This window comes from Tenrec ecaudatus, chromosome 13 (assembly GCF_050624435.1).
Source record: "Tenrec ecaudatus isolate mTenEca1 chromosome 13, mTenEca1.hap1, whole genome shotgun sequence".
NCBI classification, from domain to species: Eukaryota; Metazoa; Chordata; class Mammalia; order Afrosoricida; family Tenrecidae; genus Tenrec; species Tenrec ecaudatus.
In genome coordinates, this window is record NC_134542.1 from 126,930,644 (window position 1) to 126,951,981 (window position 21,338).

Consider the following 21,338-nt stretch of genomic DNA (forward strand, 5'->3'; position numbering starts at 1 on the left):
ATGTTCAATTTGTAACACATCAGATATTTACATTACAATGCATAACAGTAGCAAAATTACCGTGATGACGTAGCAAACGAAAATAATGCTATGGTTGGGGGTCCCCGCCACATGAGGAACTGTACTAAAGGGTCGTGGCCTTAGGAAGGTTGAGAGCCCCTGCTCTGGCACATTCTTAGACCATTAGAATCCACAACCCCTCAGAAATCACCGCCTGTCTCTGTGTGCACACGCTACTGTACCACCCACAGTCCCTTAGCTCCCACCCACACATTTGACGACCAGCCACTTCGCTGGTCGGAGGGTTTCCTGTGCCCCCAGGCTCACTTTGTCTAACATGCGACAGAAGTGCTGGAGGGGCCCCTCAACCATGACAGCTGCCTCCGTCCCTGCCTCACCAGGCTGCTCTTCGCCCCGTCCCTCTCTCCTACTTCTAGTGCCGTTGGAACAAAAACTACCACAAACTGGTGCTTTTTAAGAACCCAAAACAAACAAACTCAAATATCATCTAGCCGACTCCAATACATCGTGACCCACGCAGGGCAGAATCTAAGTGCCCCACAGCGTCTCCAGCAGCGTAACTGTTTACAAAAGCACACGGCCCCATCTTGCTCCCACAACATGGTGGAGCTGTTGGTTCGCAGCCAAGCACTAACCCACACCACATTTTGAATGCGTCAGTTACTCTGACTTCCTTTCCCATTATCCAACTTTCACACGGAAACAAGATGATGGGGGAGGAAACACGGTCCGGGTCAGGAGATCTTACGTATTGGAAGAGTGCTCTTGGCTTTTTAGATCGGGGTTAGGACCGACCCTAACTCCTAGACAAACACACTAACATAACGCTAACTTCAGGTCCCAATGAGATCACATTCACAGATCCTGAGGTTAAAGTTTCAATAAGGAATTAGAGGAGATAACAACCAGGTGCTAGTCTGGGCACTTTAGAGAAACAAAGCCACAGAAACTCAAGGATAAGAGAGAGTTTTATGTAAAGGTTAAGTGCACATCAAGAAAACATCCCAACCCAGTGCTGCCCAAGCCCACAAGTCCAACATTTACCCATATGTCGTCCAACACCAAGCTACAGAATCCTCCTCCATCTCACAAAATACACACTATGACACCGACTGCAGGAGGAAAGCCCAGTCGGTGAATGTGTAAACATCTCAGCGCTGGCAGGGGTCTCCACATGGGTGCTCCAGCACCCAGGGCTGCATCGGGGTAGGGCCATGTGGCTTCTCCTCAGGGATGTCTTGCAGGTAGTCAGCCTTGCAAGCTGAAGCAGGGAACTAGCTAAGGCAGCTGCACCCTGGTCTGGCCATCACAAAGCAAGAAACCCAAGAACTGGAAAGGCGAGGCTCACTGAGCCATTTATCCCTCCACCCTTCAATTAACCCCACATGTGTTTATCAGCCAGGTTGGCACAATGCACTACCTCAAACCTTCCAAATAAACCACTAGCTATCCGATCCATAACTTAATGCCTGAGTAAGGGAATTGAGATCAATCTATGGCAGTGACCATGACCCCTCCCCCACTTCCCCCCGTGGTTCAGGGCTCTCCCCTTGCCCACAGGGAACAAGGCAGAAAAGGCCCTACAAGGCCCTCAGGTATTCGTGACCTCCCGACCCCACCTGGTGACGTGCCAGATGACCGACCCTGGCAGCCTCGGCCTGCTTTCGCAGTTGGCAGAGCACCGTCCCCGCCAGCCATCTGTTTAGTCCACCCAGATAAGGGTGGACAGGAGCTCTGGTGTCACAATGGGGTACACGCTGGGCTACAAACGATGAGGTCAGCAGCTCGAATCCACCGGAAGGAAGATGGGTGTTTCTGCTTCCATATAGATTTACAGCCTCAGACCCACGATGAGTCCGAATGGACTCAGTGGCAGTATGCAGGCTAAGTGTAGAGACATTGGTGGTCCAGTGACTTCTAGGTGAGACTCGGGTTCAATTCCCAGGCAGTGCACATCCTGCACAGCCACCACATGCATCCGTCAGTAGAAGCGTTGCTCAGATGCTGAAGGAGTTTCAGGAAAGCTTCCAAACTAAGGTGGACTGGGGGGGGGGGGGGAAGCTTGGGAATCTCTTTCTGCGAGTCAGCCAACACACCCTTGTGCTCCGTGAACTATCAGGAGGCACTGCCTGGACTAGGGAGCGCGTCATGGTCTTGCACACGGGGCACCGGGAGCTGGCACCAGGGCAGCTGATAACTGCAAGAGCACAGAGGACAGGACCCACCTGGGGCGAGGGAGAGTTACCTGGACAGCCACAGAGGTGCAGAGACCTGGGGCCTGGGAGGGAGAGCGGGGCCTGAATGCCAAGGGCAGGGATGGGATAAAGGGGCTTTCTCTGCAGCCTGCAGGACTGAGAAAGGTGACATTCCAGAGAAAGACCATGGCGTCCCCTGGGCTTCCCAGGACTTCAGAGGGTAGAGAGCCAGAAAATTACCCCAAAGACAAAAGCTTCCTGGGATCCACTGTGGGCTACCCCAATGTCATGGCTGCCCCCGACTTCAGTCCTCTGAAAAAGGTCACTAGCCCTACAGCTAGTCACCATAGACACATCTGGAACCCAAAACTCTCTGACTAAAGCTGTGCCTGGCGAATCCCCAGCACGGTGACCGGCAACAGCCTGAGGATGTGCCACAGCGCCGCGGGCAGGGCGACTGGTCGCCTGGGCTGGGAGCTAGTGCCTCAGCCTCCAGCTGGCCTGGCCTGGCATCTCTGATGCAGGCCGTGAGCGGGCTAAACAAGTGGAGCCGGAAGAGAAGCCCTCCTCACCAAAGCCCAGCCTGACCATGATGTCTGCTCCCGAGGAGCTGCTCCTCGCCTGGGTGCCCCCCTCCTGCGCCCCAGGGGGTAGCACAGTGCCCAGTGTGGGGCAGTCCATGACAGAGACGTGCAGAAAGCAGGAGGGGCGAAGGAAAGGAGGAAGTACAGCAGTCTGTGAAAAGCAGCCAAATTCGAGCAGGAACCATGCGCACTTCATCGGTGGGATGCTTCAAGTCACAGGACATGTCACTCAGCAGAAAGATGAGTCTACTCTCAGCCGTCACACCCCTGCTTTAAACCCTCCAACCGCTCCCCATGACACACAGTCCAAGTTCCTCAGCCTGGTCTGCGAGGTCCCCATGCCGGCTCCCTCCCTCCTCCCACTACTTTGTAATGAAACTCTATGGAGCTGCAGGCTCTGGCCCTGTTCTTGCCCCCGCCCCCCTCCTCCAGCCTCTGCTCATACTAGTCCCAGGACCCACCCCTCCCCCAGGGGGCTCTCTTTGCCAGAACTTTCTAAAGTGCTTGACAGGGATTTTTCAGAGAGCCCTCGGTGCACCCTCCTAGGGGAGCTCTCCTCATTCCAGGTGCAGCCAAGAAGGAATGCCCAGAGGATGTTTCATTGTTCCCAAAGGGCCACCTCCTGTGAGAGTCTCTGGAACACCATCCTTCTGCCCCTGGCTGCAAAGAGGGCAGGGTCTTTATCTGGCCTGCCCACCATCATCTGGACCCCCGGAGCCTGTCCACCATCATCTGGACCCCCGAGACTGCCCACCATCATCTGGACCCCCGGAGGTACATGGCCCCTATAGTTTCACAGGGTCCACTCCACACCCACCCACGACCTCACATTGGTCCAAAAGGGGCACACCACCCAAGCCCAGCTCATGGGAAGCCCCCTGGACTTCTATTCAAATCATGTAGAATGAGAACCTCCTTCCTCAGCCCCTGGTGCTCTGGGCCACAGTCACCTGCACCTGATGACACGCGGTCAAATGCCAGAGAAAAAAAACAAGCAAACCACAAAACCCCACTGCCATCAATTCTGAACCACAGCAGTTCTGAGGACAGAGGTGAACTCCGCCGCAGAGTTTCCAAGCTAGCTTTTTAACAGTTTGATTGGCACTTGATCTCCAGGCCCTCAATTCAGTAGTTCAATCACAGCACGAGGACTTGAACCATCATCACCGCCATCCATCTCAGAACATTTTCTTCTTCTCGGCACTCAATGCCATCCGTGTAATTATTTTTGATAATTACAAAATTATACACCAAATATTCCGATTCAATTATTTTTGATAATTACAAAAATATACACCCAATATTCCGATTCAGCCACTTCTACGTGCATACTGCGGTGCCATTGACGAAAAGACACGCTTTGTGTTGTGCATCCATGATTGACACCCTTCCCTGAATTATTCCACCGCCCTTGTCATAAACTCAATGTCCCCTAAGGAACAATTCTTCCTCCTGGGCCCGTGTAACCATTGGTCAACTTTGGTTTCTTTCTAGTTTTTGGCTTTTAGTCTTGATATGAAATTCACATGTCACACACTTCCACAGTCACTTTTTAAAAGAGCTGTATGGACATCATCACAATCACTTCTCGTGTTCTCTCCCCACTCTTGTATTTCTTGTTTGCTCCCCAAATTCCCTCACCCTCCTCACCCCACTTCCCCAAGAAGCCACTGCATGTTATTATCTCTATGAATCCATCCTACTGCGCTCGATAAACTGGAAAACCTCAGAGAAACAATTAAAAAACCAAAACGAAACAGAAATAACAAATAAATAAATGGTTCTGTGTTATCTTTACAGAAAAAAAACAGCCTCGTCTTTGGCCGGCAGAGAGGCTAGTGGGTTCAAACAGCTAACCTTTTAGTCTGCGGCCCACAACTAAACTGTGTAACCACCAGGGGGTCCTCCAGCCCTCCCAGCAAGTCTTCATTTCCAACAAGACAGGGACCTGCTCTTCCTTGACTTCCCTCACCTGCAGGCTGCTTCTCAGTCCCCCACCCCATGCTGACAGCCCCCAAACGCTACCCCCTCTGGTGGGAGTTACATAATCTGTTATCAATTTGAGATTTAAAGAGTGAAGGGGCGGAGGTTAGTCTGTCAAACAGGTCGCAGTTTGGTGACCTCAACTGGAGCTCTACGGAGATAAACAGCTCCGCTGGAGACAAGGCACACAGACACTCTCTGCGAGACATTCCTGTTGATAAGACACATGGCGCTGAAGGAGCCATGTGGAGACCCCTGCCAGTGCGGAGATGCTTCCACTGCCACTGGATCCACAAGGCTTTCCACCCACTGGCCTGTGATCTTCCTGCACTGAGCATCACGGCATGTGTTGCGTGAGTCTGAAGAGGCAGTTGTAGATTGGTATCAGACATACGGGCTAATATTGGACTTAGAGACTTGATCTGGACGGGGCTGGGGTGTTTCTCAAAATCTCTGGATTTATCTCTCTAGTCCACCCGGACTAACACACCCCTCCGTTATCCAAGCCCTAGGGAGGGTATCCAGTGACTTCGAGAGCCTTCTGGAGCCTGTAGAATCGACTGAGGAGCTCACTGGCTAGAGGGAAGGTGGGTTCTCTGACGCTGCAGCCCTCCTCCCCTCTCCTGTTCTTTCCCTTCTCTAGCCTTTTCTTCCTTCCAGCTTTCCCCATCCCCTGCATGTCCTCCCTTTGTCTCTCCCTCCCGCCTTTCCTTTTTTAAGTCGACATAGAATTCACAGACCATAAAAACCCCCATTTTAAAGTGAATTACATAGCGTATTCATTACCCGCCCTCTATGCTCCCTCCGCCCCCCACCTCAGCAAAACAAGACAAAACAGGACCATCACCCTTCTTTCACCCCACCTCAACCCCCTGCCCATCCTGGGTCTGTCTCTTCAAACCTGTCTGCACGGCGTTATTTCACACAAACGGAATCGCACATCAGTAGCCAGCTTCTTTCACTAGCATGTGTCCAAGGCTCAACCCTGGGGTAGCAGAGCCCTCAGGAGGTCCTGTGCTCCAGGAGCGGAACCCTATCCGCGGCATGGACGATCCTCCACCGCCAGACACTTGGCTGACTTGTGCTTCTGCTAGTCGGGATAATGCGCTCTCAACACATATGTACGAGTTCTTGCACCAGGACCTGCTTCCCGTTCCCCTGGTAGCCATCTTCGAGGGGAAGCGCCGAGTCTCCATCCCAAGGAGACCTGTGGGCTCACTGGCTTATGAATTCGACTGCTAACCCAGGTTTGAAGCCGCTGATTGCTCCAAGGGAGGAAGAGGTAGGAGGCTATCTGCCTCCACAGAGACTTAAAGTCTCAGAAGCCCAAAGGGACTGTTCTTTTGGGCTAGAGCAGCGGTTCTCAGCCTTCCTAATGCCACGACCCTTTAATACAGCTTCCTCATCTTGTGGTGACCCCTCGACCATAAAATTACTCTCACTGCTAATTCATCACTGTAATTTTGCTACTGTCATGAATCAGGCGACCTCTGTCAAAGGGTCGTCGTACCCCCAAAAGGGTCGCAACCCACAGGTTGAGAACCGCTGGCCTAGAGGGTCAATATGAGTCAGAATCAGTCAACTTGATGGCAGTGGGTTGAGTTGGGTTGTCTCGCCCTCCTGTAGACAGCTCAGAGCTGGGGAAGCCAGACGGCAGCCAACCAGAGAGAGCTGCCCTGCTCTGACCATGCATGGCCCTTGCTCACAGATCTGGGATGCACCAATGTGGACACCTCAGACCGGGGACCCGTGAGGGCCCCACCTACATGAAGGCCTGCAGTCAGCACAGAATCCCTTTCCCCATGCATAACCACTACACCACCAGCGCTCCTCCCCACCATATATCCGGTAGCTATTGTGGCTTCATTTCTAGAATTACAGGGATTGGGGAGGGGGAGAAATCCATGGTATCACTTTATACCCAAACTCTCCTCTCCAATATCGCTGCCCGGAATGACTGGGACAAGCCCTCCTAGGACCAGGGACTTCCCTGCCTGGGGTTTCAGACTGACCGACACCCCACAAAGCCAGTGGGTCCCAGCCTTGGAAGCTTTAGGCTGGGTCTGTACACCCCACATCAGCCTGCAGGAGAAATCCCAGGGTGGGTGCCCACATAACGGCCTTTCCACTCTCCCCCTTTCCTTCCCACCGAGGATGAGACAGCTGGCCATGCATGGCCTAGTCATGCACATCCAATGTAACCGAGAGGAATTACTGAAACCCAATCTAAGCTGGGTCTCCAATGCCCGGGGATAGCTGGACACGGGCCCAAGGAAGGACCACTAGAGCATACACACAAAGCTTCCCAGCCTTAGATGGCGGCTGGTGCCGTGGCTGGGAGCGGGGCGTGGGGGAGGCGGGGAGGGGTGAGCCCCTCCTTCAGGGGGGTGATGAAGCCAGCTTCATTCCCCTGCCCTTCACAGTCAACATGCTACCCGGCACGCTGTGCCAGCCTCAGCCCCGGGGCCTCTGCCCTCGGTGCTCTGCTGCAGGAAAGAGGTTCCTCCTTAGGTACCACAGGAAAGCAGGGCTCACTGTGGAGACTCGGGTCAGTACCCACACCATACACTGATTTATTCATGCCCCTTTCCGATGTATTTTGGGAACATATACTACTCCCAGGAACTAGTTCTTGAATTAATAATAATAACAACCGAAATACTTCGAATAGCGGCAACGATGATTTAGAATTTGCAGAACCCCCACCACATGCCAGGCACTCATTAACTATAATCCAAACCCTCACACGCCAAGTCCTGTATCGATTTTTTAGATGAGGACAGTGGTATTTGGATCAGCAAAGGACGCCTAACTGAGAAGTGGCATGGCTCAAGGCCATGTCCTGGTCCCTGTGGCCAGCACTGCTGCCCCAGAGCTGGCTGCACCCTGTCCCATCCCATGTGGCTGGTCCCAAGTCCTGGCATACTTTGGAAGCCTCTGCTCAGCCACCTGACATCGGTGTGCCTGGTCTAGCAAGGACCACAGTTGGCAAGCCCTGGTATTCTCAGGGCCTTACTCGGTCTTTAGGGTTTAGAAATCCTTCCATGAAGTCATCCTGGGTCATCCCAGGCATTGGGCAAAGGACGTGTCAGTACCTGGGAAGAATGGCTCACTTCTCTTTGGGGGCAGGGACTCTGGCTCCTACTTTCTGTATGCCTCTCTGCCCACTTGAATGCACATCCAGACACCCATCCACACACATGGAGCGTCCTATAGGACAAGTGTTTCTCTTCTCCCCTGCCCTCCAAGAGCATCCATCAAAAGAAGCAGTTCTGACAGCCTGACCTCACCCCGGTGGCTGAATGGAATAGCCCAGAAACACACTGCGTCTCTCTCCAGGGTCACTAGGGACTCTCCCCTACCCTGGTATAGTAGGGTGAATAGAGTCCCCCAGACTCCAGGTCTACCCACAATCTCAGAATGCAGCCTTATTTAGTGCCAGGGTCTTTGTAGATATAATTAATGATCCTGAGATGAGACTGTCCTGGATTAGAGTGGGCCCTACATCCAACAAGCGCCCCTTGGGTGACAGGAAGCAGAAACTGAGGAGACCACGTGTAAGCAGAGGCAGAGGCTTCAGCTCTGCTGTCCTGCGCGGAGCAGCACAGGGCTTCCACAGCCACTGTGGGCTGGGAGAGAGGCCTGGGAAGGGTTCTTCCTCCAAGCCTCCGGAAGGAAGCAATCCTGCCAACACCTTGATTTTGGACTCTGGCCTCCAGAACTGTGGGAGAATACATCCTGCTATTTTCAGTTACCAAGCCATGTCGGTTGATAAGACAGCCCTAGGGAACAACAAGTGATTCAAATCGGTGGTGAGGTGGGTGTAGGAGGCCTGGTAGGGTGTGATCAAGGGTAATGTAACCAAGAAGAATTACCTAAACCCAAATGAAGACTGAGCATGATAGTAGGACAAGAGGAAAGTCAAAGGAAATAGAGGAAAGAACTAGGAGGCAAAGAGCATTTACAGAAGTCTAGATAAAGACATGTACATATGCAAATATATTTATATATGAGGATGGGGAAATAGATCTATGTGCATATATTTATAGGTTTAGTATTAAGGTAGAAGGACAGTGGGCCTCCACTCAAGTACTCCCTCAACGCAAGAATACTTTCTTCTAATAAATTGGCATTCTATGATGCTCACCTTCCCGACACAACTGTTGAAGACAAAGCGGGTGAATAAGCAAATGTGTTGAAGAAAGCTGATGGTGCCCGCTATCAAAAGATATAGCGATCGTCTGAGGTCTTAAAAGCTTGAAGGTAAACAAGCGGCCATCTAGCTCAGGAGCAACAAAGCCCACATGGAAGAAGCACACCAGCCTGTGCGATCATGAGGTGTCAAGGGATCAGGTATCAGGAATCAAAGAAGAAAATTTCATATAATTGTGTGCTCACCTCCATGATACGATCGCTGAAGACAAATGGGTGCATAAGCAAATGTGGCGAAGAAAGCTGATGGTGCCCGGTTATCTGGGGTCTTAAAGGCTTGAAGATAAAAAAGCGGCCATCTTGCTCAGAAGCAACAAAGCCCACATGGAAGAAGCACACCAGCCTGTGTGATCACGAGGTGTTGAAGGGATCAGGTATCAGGAATCATCAGAACAAAAAAAATCTTATAATGAATGAGGCAGGGAGTGTGGTGCGAAGACCCAAAGCCCATTTATAGGCCACTGAACATCCCCTTACAGAAGGCTCTCGTGAAGGAGACAAGTGAGTCAGGGTGTGATGTAGCAACAATGAAAAATACAACTTTCCTCTAGTTCCTAAATGCTTCCTTCCCCCCCTCACCCCCCATTATCATGATCCTAATTTCACCTTCAAGTCTGGATAGACCAGAGGATGTACACTGGTACAGATAGGAACTGAAAACACAGGGAATCCAGGGCGGATGATCCCCTTAGTACCAGTGGTGTGAGTGGCGATACTGGGAGGGTAAAGGGAGGGTGGGTTGGAAAGGGGGAACTGATTACAAGGATCTACATGTGACCTCCTCCCTAGGGGGTGGACAACAGAGAAGTGGGTGAAGGGAGATGTTGGACAGGGCAAAATATGACAAAATAATAATTTATAAATTATCAGAGGTTCATGAGGGAGGGGGGAGCAGGGAGGGAGGGGAAAAATGAGGAGCTGATGCCAGGGGCTTAAGTGGAGAGCAAGTGTTTTGGGAATGATGAGGGCAATGAATGTACCAATGTGCTTTACACAATTGATATATGTATGGATTGTGATAAGAGTTGTATGAGCTCCTAATAAAACGATTTTTAAAAGAGAGAGACGGCCTTAGGAAAGAGTGTAAATGCTGCTTGCTGCCCACCCTGCCACACCTGAGTACCAAACTCTGGGACCTGCACCCTGCCTCCACAGCACCCTGCTACAGCCTCTCCCTGCCTCCAGCCCAGAACCGTCTCCACTGCTGTCTGAGCCTCAGAGCTCACAGCGCAGGTCTGAGCTCACTGTCTCTGGGGCTGGCTCCCTGCTGCCTCTTGAGGAACGCCAGCCCACCTCCTCCTGCCCAGAGGCCCAGGACCCCAGGGCTGTGCCCCTGGAAAAACTCACACCAGAGTCAATGGGCCTAAGAGCTAATCCTAGGAGTTGTGTAGCCCAAGGTGCAGGCAGCTCTGCTGCTCCTTCAAGTCAGTCACATACACCATCTCCTTCCCCTCGCCCCCACAGCCCCCTTGCCTCCTGGTGAAAACCACAGTCCCCAGACACCCCTCTGAGGCTGCCCTCAGCGAAGATCCCTGGGCTTCTAGCACAGATGGCCACCTCCTGATTGCAGCTGCCCAACCCTTTCCCCGGCCCCTCTTGCAGCAGAGCTGCTGGGTCTCCGGCACCGCCAGCAATAGCTCCTAGCTCCGCCAGGTCTCTGCCCTGTCTGTGGTGCAGATCCACATTCTGGAATCTTCCTTGGGGTACACATATGAGCTCAGAGAAGGCAGAGGGCTGGGAGCCAGCCTGCTCTGCCCTCCAGCCTCCCACATCTACCCCATGGCCCAGCTTGACTTCATTGTCCCCAAAGTGCGTCCCAAATCAGAGGCGGTGAGACCTGGTCACAAACATAAAATAAATACCCCCACCCCCTCTCTGACCAATGATAAATGGTTCTATTAGCCATCCAGATTGCTAAACTCTGATATAACAGAACTCAAGGAACTGGGGGCCATCCATTCTCCCTCTAGCGCATACTAAGTTGTAAATAGGTTATTTTGTGTGTAAATAACACATTAAAACACAGCATTAGCTGTGTCTTTTGATAGAGAGGAAATTGTTACAAATAAATAATTCTGGACGGGAATGTAAAATAAGCCAGATTTAATAGAGCATGCCTGGTGCAGCCGTGTTAAACATGACTAAAATGATAAACCCCAGAATATACTAATAGTAAACTATGCACTGACATCCAAGTAATGAGGCTGTATTTTTTACCAAGCTTTAGAAATGCTGGAATTCGTTCTGACAGAAACAAACGTCAGAAAAATGGTCCCAACATAAACACCATCAGTATAAGAAATTGGGGCCCAAACCAGGAAGGGGCCAGGCGGCCGGGGAAAGCTGTGTCCTATAGCCTATGGGCACTCCCTGGGGGACATGGAGCTCCGGTCCCAAGGGCAGCACTTGGCAACTATTTGCATGTCAAGCCTCTGGATCTCAGTTTCTCCATCTGTAACATAGACTGATTCAAGGGAGTTCCTCTCTGAAGCGCCCCCCAGCTTTATGACTGGTGATGACTTTGGCTCCCCGCCTCTTCATTGGTCAGGCGTCTAGAATGAACTGGGGGGCAAGGGGGGGGCACAGTTCATTCTGGAGAGAGGGCAAGGTGCTCAGGGGACATCAGCACTGCGCCGGGTCCCTCGCTCCACATGGGCAAAACTCACCAGCTGTAGCTACCAGTCAGAATGCTCAGCGCCAGGAGGAGGGCCAGCCAGGCAGGGTGGGAGGGGCAGGGCTATTGTTATGGGCACGTGGCCAAGTATGGACACTGCCTCATTTGTGGGATCGCTGTGTCCAGGGCCCAGCCTGAGGCCATGTTATGCCTGTGGAAGGCTCAGCGGACTGTTACTAACATTTCCTTCACTTCTACCTGTTGGGTTTTTCCAGATGGTTTACCTCGGTTCTCGCTTCTCTCCGCTGAAAGAGTTCCTGCCACGGAACGCTTTTGTAAACCCAGGTAACTTTTAGGAGGGAAAGGAAGTTTCGGTTAATACACACTAACTCTGGAAAGTGTGCCAGGCTGCATGGTGCTGAAATTAGCCTGCCCATGCCTAGCTTTGGATTGTCCCCACAGGTGCCAAATGTGTGCCCGATTCCTTTCAAACCCCTTTATGGTGGCATGGGCAGCTAGTTTTCATTTAGGACAGGCATTTGGTGGCAACAACCCCTTTTATCCCTAGTCTTCCTACCGATCACACCCGGGCCCTCTGCTAACCTCTCTCCACACCCCCATTCAGTCTCACAGGAGTCCAGCGGTAGGTCCCTGGTGGTACAACAGTTTGCGCTCAACTAACTTAAGGGTACTGGTTCAAAGCCACCAGTGGCACCGAGGAAGAAAAGCCTGGCCATCTGCACCCGCCCAGATCACAGCCAAGAAAGTCCCATGCCACAGTTCCCTTTTGTAGCCCGCAGGGCTCCCCGAATTGGAATCAATGCAGCACGATAGGTTGGTTTTTTTCCTGTTGGTTTAGCCTAGTGGTAGAAACCAATATTTTCCTCAATTCTACAGACTTCAGAGAAGTTAACTGGCTTTCCCAGAACACACAGCAAGGCAGAGAGTGGAAGGCTGGGATGAGTCCAGATCTCACTGACCCCAGGCTCATAGGCACTAGGCCCTAGTGGACCTGCTGTGTACAGGAAGGGGTCTCTAGTTCTCAAGTCCATCCCAGCACCCCAACCCCACGGAGCTATGTCAGCCTACTGGCTGAGGCCAGCCCAGCTCTCCAACTGTTTCGCTGAGCCAGGGCATAATCCAGTTTAGAAGCAGCAACCCTAACAACCACTTAAACAAGAACTGCCCACTTAGTCACACCTGAGTGCAATCTGGGCCCAAGACACACCTGTGGCCAGGAGAGCAATTCAGGTAAACCAGGTCCCCCCTGCACGCTCCCTCGGGACATGGGGGCACAGGGGACAAGAGGGCCCAGGCAAAGAGCAGAGGACCTCAGCCTGGACAATGGTCTGATTTGTCAACTCTGCCCTCATGAACTGGCACAAAGGTGCCTTACTCAGTGCCCACCTCCAAAATCACCCATGACGTATCGGCTGGGCCGAGCGGTACGGTACGGTGCGGTGGGGACAGGTGACGCCATGCCCATGAGAGCACCCCTGTGTGACAGTATGAAGACACCTGGGGACGGAGGGCTCTCAGGTACAATAAGGGCAACGTGGATGTTTCTCTCTCTCTCTCTCTGAGCATCATGGTGAGAATGTTGTAAATATGCTGGAACTGCGCCCTCCAAGGTGAGCTGGGCTACAGAGAGGCATTAAAAGGCCTAGCAGTAAGGGGCTGTCAGGGTGGCGCAGGCAGCACAAGGGGCTTCCTGGAGCATCAGGAGCCCGGAGGTGACAGTCACCATGCAAACCCTGTTAGCCCTGCCTGGCCTCGGTCTTCCCCTCGCCAGGCAGCAGCAACTGGTTAGCCCATCAACCTGAGCCTCTTTACACTGCAATGGGGTCCGCCTGTGCCCCAAACTGCACCCAAAGACCTGGGGAAATTTTTAAATGCAAGGTTCAGGCCCCACCTACAAAGATTCCACGTTAACAGGCCAGAGGCAGTATTCAGCCTTGTTCCCTGAGATCCTGAGAGTTGGCCAGCTTTGGTAGCCTCTGGTCAGATCCAAACCACCGGAGTACCCAGAGGTCAGGCGGCATGCTCAGGTCACACATACAGGCCAGGGCCCCTGGCCCATGCCCAACTCAGAAATATGAAGACGCCCAAACTCAGAGCTTCTCACCGGCTGCCAGCAAGTCAGGTGGAGCCTGGGACCCAGAAAAACAATACACAAGAATACTTCTCATTCGACCAATTTCTTCCATTTTGTAGATGAGGACTCTGGGTGGTAGGAGCTTCAGTAGGGAGCTGGGCTGGAGTCTGGAATAGGGACACCACAGAGCTCAGTAGCAGCCAAGCACTGCTCTGGGCATGGGCATGCATGTAAGTGAAGCTCGTGTGGGAAAAAGCACTGGCCCGGCACAGAGCGGGTACTTCACAAGATCCCTCCTCTCGGTTGTTTGGTTTCAGGGATGGGGAGCCAGCCCCAGGTCTATGGCCTCAGCCTTCCAGGTCCTCCGAGCCCAGATCTAGTTGGGCTAGTCCCTGGAGCTCAGCTGAGGCACCCAGAGGGGTTCAGAAGTATTTTCAGGGAAAAAGTACCCACCAGAGAAGAGAGAAATATGCCAGCAGTCAGGCAATTTGGGTGTCAAGCATTTGAGAAACGCCTGAATCAAATTGCCTTTAAATTTATACCATCTGAGAGATGATACGGAAAGCTCCCTGGGCCGAGTGGGTTTTTAAAGATTTGCAGCCTCCCAAGTCTCAGCACGACCGCTCCAGAGGCGGGCAAGGGCCCACCCACCACAGGGTCACTGTCTGCTCTTGGGGGCTGCCCTTACTGGCTCGTTGAATCAATGTTTCCCCCAATCTGACCGTGGTGCTGCTTCATTCCTTCGGTGTAGCCCTGCTCTGCTATCCAGCCGTGCTGAGGTGTGCTCGGGCCGGGGGAGGTGTGCAGGTAGCGAGTGGAGTAGAAATACCCAGTTCCCACTGGCCTGACCAGGCAGATGCCTAGGGGAAGCCAAGCAACCAAGCTAAGTCAAGCCAACTTGTCAGATCCTTGTCAAGTGCTGTTAGCCCACCGGAGAGATGAGGAAAGGGGGGCAAGCCGACTTTTCCCAGGCTGCTGGCGAGAGGGGATACTTCCCACAGAGTCTTGGGGTTGGGCCCCAGAGTGTGGGGTTGGGCCTTTCACACCCAGATTGCCCTCCAACAATTTATCAGAACATGTCAAAAGACATTAGCATCAGGGTAAGAATCCGGAGCTCCAAGCTCCAGCTCTCTACTGACGTTTCTGTCACTTGGGCCCAGTCTCCTCTACAAAATGTAAGGAATTGGTTGAATGAGAAGCTTTTCAACATGCCTGGCCCGCCCGGCCTGCCCAGTCCCATGCCCATGAGCTCCTGCCAAGTTTCCCAAGCTTTGCTCCTATGGCTTCCTGCAGCCCTGACACCTCAGCTCCGCCTTTGCACCCCCAATCTCCGTCTCACCCTATCAGGCTGAGAACAGCTAGCTGTCAATGAACCTGCAGGAGGCTTAAGATAGTATCAGGCGTACGCTGGTAAATATTTAACAACAGGATCTGGGGGCAGAGAGCCACGCTGGTTTGCAATGCTTGCCAGTTTCTGTGGTGTAAATCTGGGCACCGGTGTCCATTTCAAAGCATGAAGCTAAGGGCACTGCAACAGAGCTGGAAGGAGATATAAGTGGTTCTCAAGATCAGTGACAGCGGGACCCAGCACCCCTACCTCCTAACAGAAGGTTCTAGAAAGCAGAAGGTCTTTCTGCATGCACTGGCACATTTACAGGAAATTGATACGACAGAATCAAGAGGTCAGTCACCCCAGGTGCCAACATTTGGACAACCTCTGTTCATAACCTCTGCATGTACTGTTACAGGGTTGTGACGGCATTGAACTAGCTTTGCGTCCTGCTTTTTCCCCCACTCTGGTATCACATCGCAAACACCCCCACCCCACCCCAACCCCCCGCCCCGGGGTTACAAAATCTGAGAAAGACAATTGCATGCTCCATTCCATGGCGACTCCATAGTTTTAATGCTTCCAACCTCTGTCATTTAATTACCACTACATTATTAGACCCTTTCACTTCAATTGTATGTTGTGGGGGAACCTGGTAAAAATTGAGTTGGGCTGTTTGTGATTTTTCAACTATGAATAATGCCAAAATGAAACAGTTCTGCCTAAAGATATGTTCGTTCAATTGTAGGAATGGACGTTAAGCCCCTGAACCTGGTGGCAGGAGGGTGGGCTTGGGTGAGCAGTCAGAAGCTGGTCTACAACACAAGTCCCCCGCCTCTGGACTCTTTACAGACGTGGCTCACCCCGCCCACCAGAGCACCCTTGCCCTCGCCAACAGGACGTGCCCACCCTCGGCAGGTGGAAAGGCTAAGCGGAGTAAACGAGCTGCTTCCGAGAGAGTTCCAGGCCAGGTTGCCACCGCAGCGCCCTGTGAAAGAATGAACCAGACTGTAGAGGGGCCCGGGTCAGTGGACCAGAGCAGCATGGGGGATTCTGGTCACTCACATGCTGCCACCCTGCAAACAGGCCACCAGAACAGGTATTCGTTTTTAAGATAGTCATAGGGAAAAGGGATCCCCAACAAGCTGCTCTCAGCTCCCTGCACCCTCACACCATCCCACCATGTGCGCACCCCCTTCCAGACCTTGCGCGTTCCTATTCGCCACCCCACCCACTGTCCGTACCCAGCCCTGTGCCACAGGTCCACCTCTATCAGCAAGCTCCTCCTGGGCCTGGCTCCTGGCTGATACCACTCAGTTCCCCTCGGATGCCCTTGGGCGCCATCTCATGTCAGCCCAGCACCAAACCCCGAGCCCCGAGGGCCTTCCCCTGGAGGGGCTTCCTGCTCAAAGGTCATCGGGCCAACTTCCAATCTGGCACCCCTTCCCCTTGGTGTGCCTCCTGAGCCCAGCAGTCTGATCGCTTTGTGGACGGGGAGGCCATACCAGAAACCTGTGGGACTGAGGTGTGCTGAGTGAATGAAGATTCGTGCTGGCAGCATGTCTGTTACCACCCAATACAACTTAAGGAAGACATAACATGTCAAGCTCACAGCTCTGACTCATGACCACCACGCATGTCATGGTAGAATCACTCACTGTCCAGTGGCTGATGTTTCCGTGGATGGGCTTGAACCACCAACCTTTGGGCTAGAGGTCCCATAGATCCCCTCATGGCAAAGGTCAGGAAAACGAGAACAAAAGATGGCCCAGGCGAAACACTGGTGCTAGGACTCCAGCCAGTGCCCTCAGGACTGGCCCCTGGGCACCCCTCACCAAGTGCTAACAGTTCTCCAACGGCTGCTCCCAGAGGGCCCTTTCCAGTAAGCAGCCCAGGGCACAGACCCTGGTCGCTGCCAAGTCCAGTAGCACAATTGTGTTCTGCTTCCTGGCAGCCGCCTGACCGACAGCACCTGGACTCAGAGGGTGCTAAGCTACCTCTCCGCCAGGTTATGCTGGGGCCTTACCAGCCAAGCTCACCTGAAGGCTCAAGGGGGAGAGTCAGAAGAGCATTTTGGGTGGAGGTGGGCAGTGGGCCAGAGCACGTGGGTGCCTCCTATGGGTCTCTGTACCCGGTGCTCAAGCTACAGACCTGCTGCCCACCCCCCACCTCTGCCACCCCCACCCCATCCCCACCCCCCAAGAGAATTCCTGGCAAATAACTGCTGTTATTCCACCCAAGGGTGACAACGAGGCCTGCTGATAGAGGGGCTGTCCCTACGATTACTCCCTAATTACTAATTACTGCCTCAGTCCCTTCTTGCTGGCACGCCTCTGTAAATCATGGGACGCGGTTCCATGACCCGGGGCTCGTGGCTCTGTGAGGCAGACAGACACTGGCCAGAGGCAGGTCCCCTGAGGTGGGCTCCCCTCAGAACCTTGAGACTGATCCAAACCACACCAGAGTGCATATGTCCCTGTCACAGGCAAGGGGACAGCTTAAAGACACTTTCCCAGGGACAGGAAAGGACAAGCTGCAACCCAGCCCAGCACTCAGCAGGTGGCCTCTCCTCAGGTCCTGGAAGCCCCAAACCAGGGAGGGAGGGGTGAGGCCTACTATGACTGCCCTCTGGAACCTCCAACCCCTTCACTGTGACCCTACCCCCAGCGCAGACAGAACCCAGGAGCCTTCTCCCAGGGTCAGGGTCGCAGCTGCAGGGGCGCAGGGGAGGAAGCACTGCCACAGCATGGCTGGTCATGGCCGGTCGGCTAAGCCCCCTGCACGGAGCACTTGCAGGTGACCTCACACGCTATGCCCCAGTCCCACTTAAGAAGCTCCGCTGAGTCCATTACTCAGATCCAGCCCCCCAAGGCACCGGGGTCCCCGGCTTAGACATGCAGGCCCCGCTTCCTCGCCAGGACCTGCCTTTTAAGGAGCCCAGAAGCACGTGGGAGCCGGAAAGAAAGCCGAGCCTCTGCCTCCCTACAGACAAACCTAGCCTGGGCCTCCAGATGGCGGGCGCAGCCACGGGGGAGGCCCTGCCAGCCGCCCAACCTTCCCCCGGGGTCCTGGCACGCCTGGTGGAAACACGGTGGCTTCTCTCTGGGGCGGTAACTTGAGAGGCCGGCGGCGGTGGTTGTAATTAAGTTGGCCAGGAATTCACCTAAGGATACTAAATTGAGTACCTGACCGTCTAATTACAGCCAGAAGGATCAGGAGACAATTACTTTTCCAAAATCGGCCTTGGCAGCCACCAGCGAGAGGCGGCATCTCTGGGCACAGCTTGGGAGCGCCCGCTGCCCTCTCCCAGGGCCGCCCAGTGGTGCCCACCGCCTCTCCCTGCCTTGCAGCCTGCAGGCCCTCCCACCCACACGGATGTCTGACCCAGCCCCGAGGGTCCAGGGTGGCCAGACCAGCAAGAGAACCTGTCAGGGGAGGGGTCAGCCAAGGTGCCTGGGTCTCTGGCCTCCATAAAATCAGCAGGCAGGCATGACACAACACCAGCACTCCAATTAAACCCTAATGGGCTCGTGAAAAACACCCCTGGCATTTGCAAAGTGTGCAAAACTGGAAGTACCTCCTTGGGCAGCTGCCGCGGCTCCGGAAGACACCTTCTTGCCCAGCCCAGGGAAGCCGCTGCCCTCCAGGCTGGCGCTTTTGCCGTCTTTCCTCTCAGGGATTGAGGCGGACGTCTCCATCTCTGACGCGCATAGCCCTGGAGGAGAAGACAGATGCTCACCAACAGTGTCCCCAGCCCAGACACAAGAGGCCGACCCAGATTCCTCCTCGCCGTCACACACTTCTAACGCAGCCAACCTCATTCTCTCATAATTGGGAAGGAGCTTTTAATTAATTTTGAGTCTTATTAATGCTGAGTGTCACCGGGCGTTTTGGGCAACCTCTCAGCCAACAGTCAAGAGTCTTCACGGCCACTTACCTGCACTTTTAAAAATCTAAGCAACAGATTCATGACCCTCGAGGACTAGAATTGCCCCTGTGGGTTTCCCGGGGAAGAAAGCCTCATCTTTCTCCTGAGGAGCAGCTGGTGGTCTCAAACTGCCGACCTTGCATTTAGCAGCCCCACACATAACCCTTGCCACCACCAGGGCTCCAGTCGGATTGGACTCCATGGCGAGTGAGGGTTGGTTTTATGAGCAGCAACAAGTTCCTATGGATGTGAGTAGCAAGCAGCAGGAGCTCCTCTGAGACATGCAGAGGTAAGGACTCTAACTTAGAGCCGAGGAAAAAATAAAGGTAAGTAACAAGCAATCGTTACCCCGTCACCAGGTGCCCATGTGTCCGTTTCAACTCAATGGCAACCGATCTATTTTCAAAACCGAGTCTCACTGAAAACACTGAGACACAATGCTCTCGGCACATGCACAGGGTCACCGGGTGCCCGCACTGACGCCCGGTAAACTGCTTCAACTTCCGACACCATTGTGTCAGAGTAGAACTGTGCTTCCCGGGACTTTCAATGTCTGCTTTTTTTTTAATTGATTGCCAGGCCTTTCTTCCAAGGTACCCGAGTGGGCTCAAACGTTGAACATTTCGGTTATCACCCAAACACATTAGCTGTTTGCACGACCCGGAAAGCCCTTAAATGAAAACTCTTAGATTTCCTGAAAGAAAACCTATGGTTTTCCTCTTCCTTCTCTGCTCGCCAGAATTCAGCCACCACTCATTCATGGAATGTTCATTCAACACCTTCCATCAGCATTCCCTCACGCATGCAACCTGTTTTTTAGCACTGATGAGGAAGGACCCCAGGTGCTACACAGGGTGTGTTCAGCTATGTAACCTACAAGTTGGTGGCTGGTCCCCACCCCATGGTGCTGTGGAAGAAAGGCCTGGTGGTTGGGCAGTTCTAGGCAGTAAAACACAGGGTCGCTATGAGCCAGCATCAAATCTACTGCAAGGGATTTGGTTTGGATATTTTATTATGCACCAGGCATCGTATCCAACTCTGAGGACACAGTGTACAGACAGCGCTGACATTCCACTTGGGAGAGTGATACTAAGTAGGAGTGTATGTGTGGGACACATGTTTGCATTCCCCTTAGTGAGCGGTGGCATGGGAACATAGAGCAGAGGAACAGGAGAGAGGACGCTGGGAGGGAAGGGGGGGTGGGGGGGCTGCTGTCCAGGAGAGGCAGGTGCTCGAAGCAGGCAGATGAAACGTTCAGGGCAAGGGTCGGGGAGGTCTGAAGGCAGCTGAGTCCCCAACAGCCAGGTGGGAAGGGCTTGCCTTGCTTGAGGGGCAGGGGGGGTTGGTTATGGGGGGTCCCTGGAGGGCTCTGACTCTGCTGTACAAAGACAGGTCTGCTGTGTGGGGCGCAAAGTCTGGAGGGTACAGCAGTGACCCTGGCGACGGGGTGGCAGTTTAGGTTTAGGTTACGGACGGGGTGGGGGTGGGGGTGGTGCAGCTGGGGAAACCCGGGTACATCGTGAAGACCTGGCTCTGATGGGTTTGATGAAGGTGTGCTGGAGGAGGCCATGCAGTACCAGGAGCCCCAGGTGGATTCAGGGTCCAAGTATTGTCCCCTTCTCCAGGGGGCTCACAACCACACGTTTTATGAATACGTCCAATCGCTCGTTAGTGATACTCCTAAAATAGGCTTGGTTTAAAATGTAACCAAAAAACTCAATGCAATTGGAGCATTTCCGCATCACAAGTCGAGGACTGCCCAATGGGGTTCCCATGGCTGTCATCACAGGAGACCTGGCAGCGGGTAGATTGGAACTAAAAACTTTCTCTTAGCAGGCAGGAGTTTTATCACTTTCCCATCAGAGTAACTATGAAATATTGCAGGAGAGAAACTAGAAAGCCCTTTGACAAAGGGGCCAATGTCAAAGATGACCCCTATTTTTTGCGAAACACGTGGGCATTCGAATGAGTGACATGGCCGCTGTCTGCGGAGGACAAGAGATGTTGAGGAGCAAGTGCAGGGGTAGAAATCGAGAGTTCAGTCTGAGAGCCACGTTCAGATGAGATGCCTATGAAACAAACATTCAGGAGGACCATCCCAAGCTACTAGGTAGATTGGCATAACCCAGTTCACCAAAAAATCACGATCTACCTCCTAGCGAAGTGCACCATGTCTGAGCTCATCTAAGACACAACAGCCAGTGTCTACTCACCACGAACAAAGCCGGAGGCAGGTAGCCCAGAGCTCAGAGAAGCAAGTCTACACCCGCCACAGAGACCGGGAGAACGCTATGGTGCCCAGCAAGCACCGCGGACTCTTCTGGCCAGGGTTACAACAGCAGGTCTCTGATAGAAAGACCAAACTAAGATTCTTTT

The 21,338-nt window shown here is 53.2% G+C and overlaps 1 protein-coding gene across 4 annotated transcripts in view; it reads right to left on the minus strand.

The window, feature by feature from the left end:
• Positions 1 to 21,338, minus strand: part of GLI2 (GLI family zinc finger 2) — a 304,945-nt gene that overhangs the window by 218,608 nt on the left and 64,999 nt on the right. For 3 of the 4 annotated variants that reach the window (XM_075530225.1, XM_075530224.1, XM_075530229.1), the window contains one exon: positions 18,612 to 18,749. The exons of the other annotated variant lie outside the window; for it this stretch is intronic. In XM_075530225.1, the coding sequence (XP_075386340.1) occupies positions 18,612 to 18,732 (121 nt within the window). In that variant the 5' untranslated portion in view covers positions 18,733 to 18,749. Of the gene's footprint in view, positions 1 to 18,611; positions 18,750 to 21,338 lie in introns of those variants that run through there. 4 annotated transcript variants of the gene reach the window in all.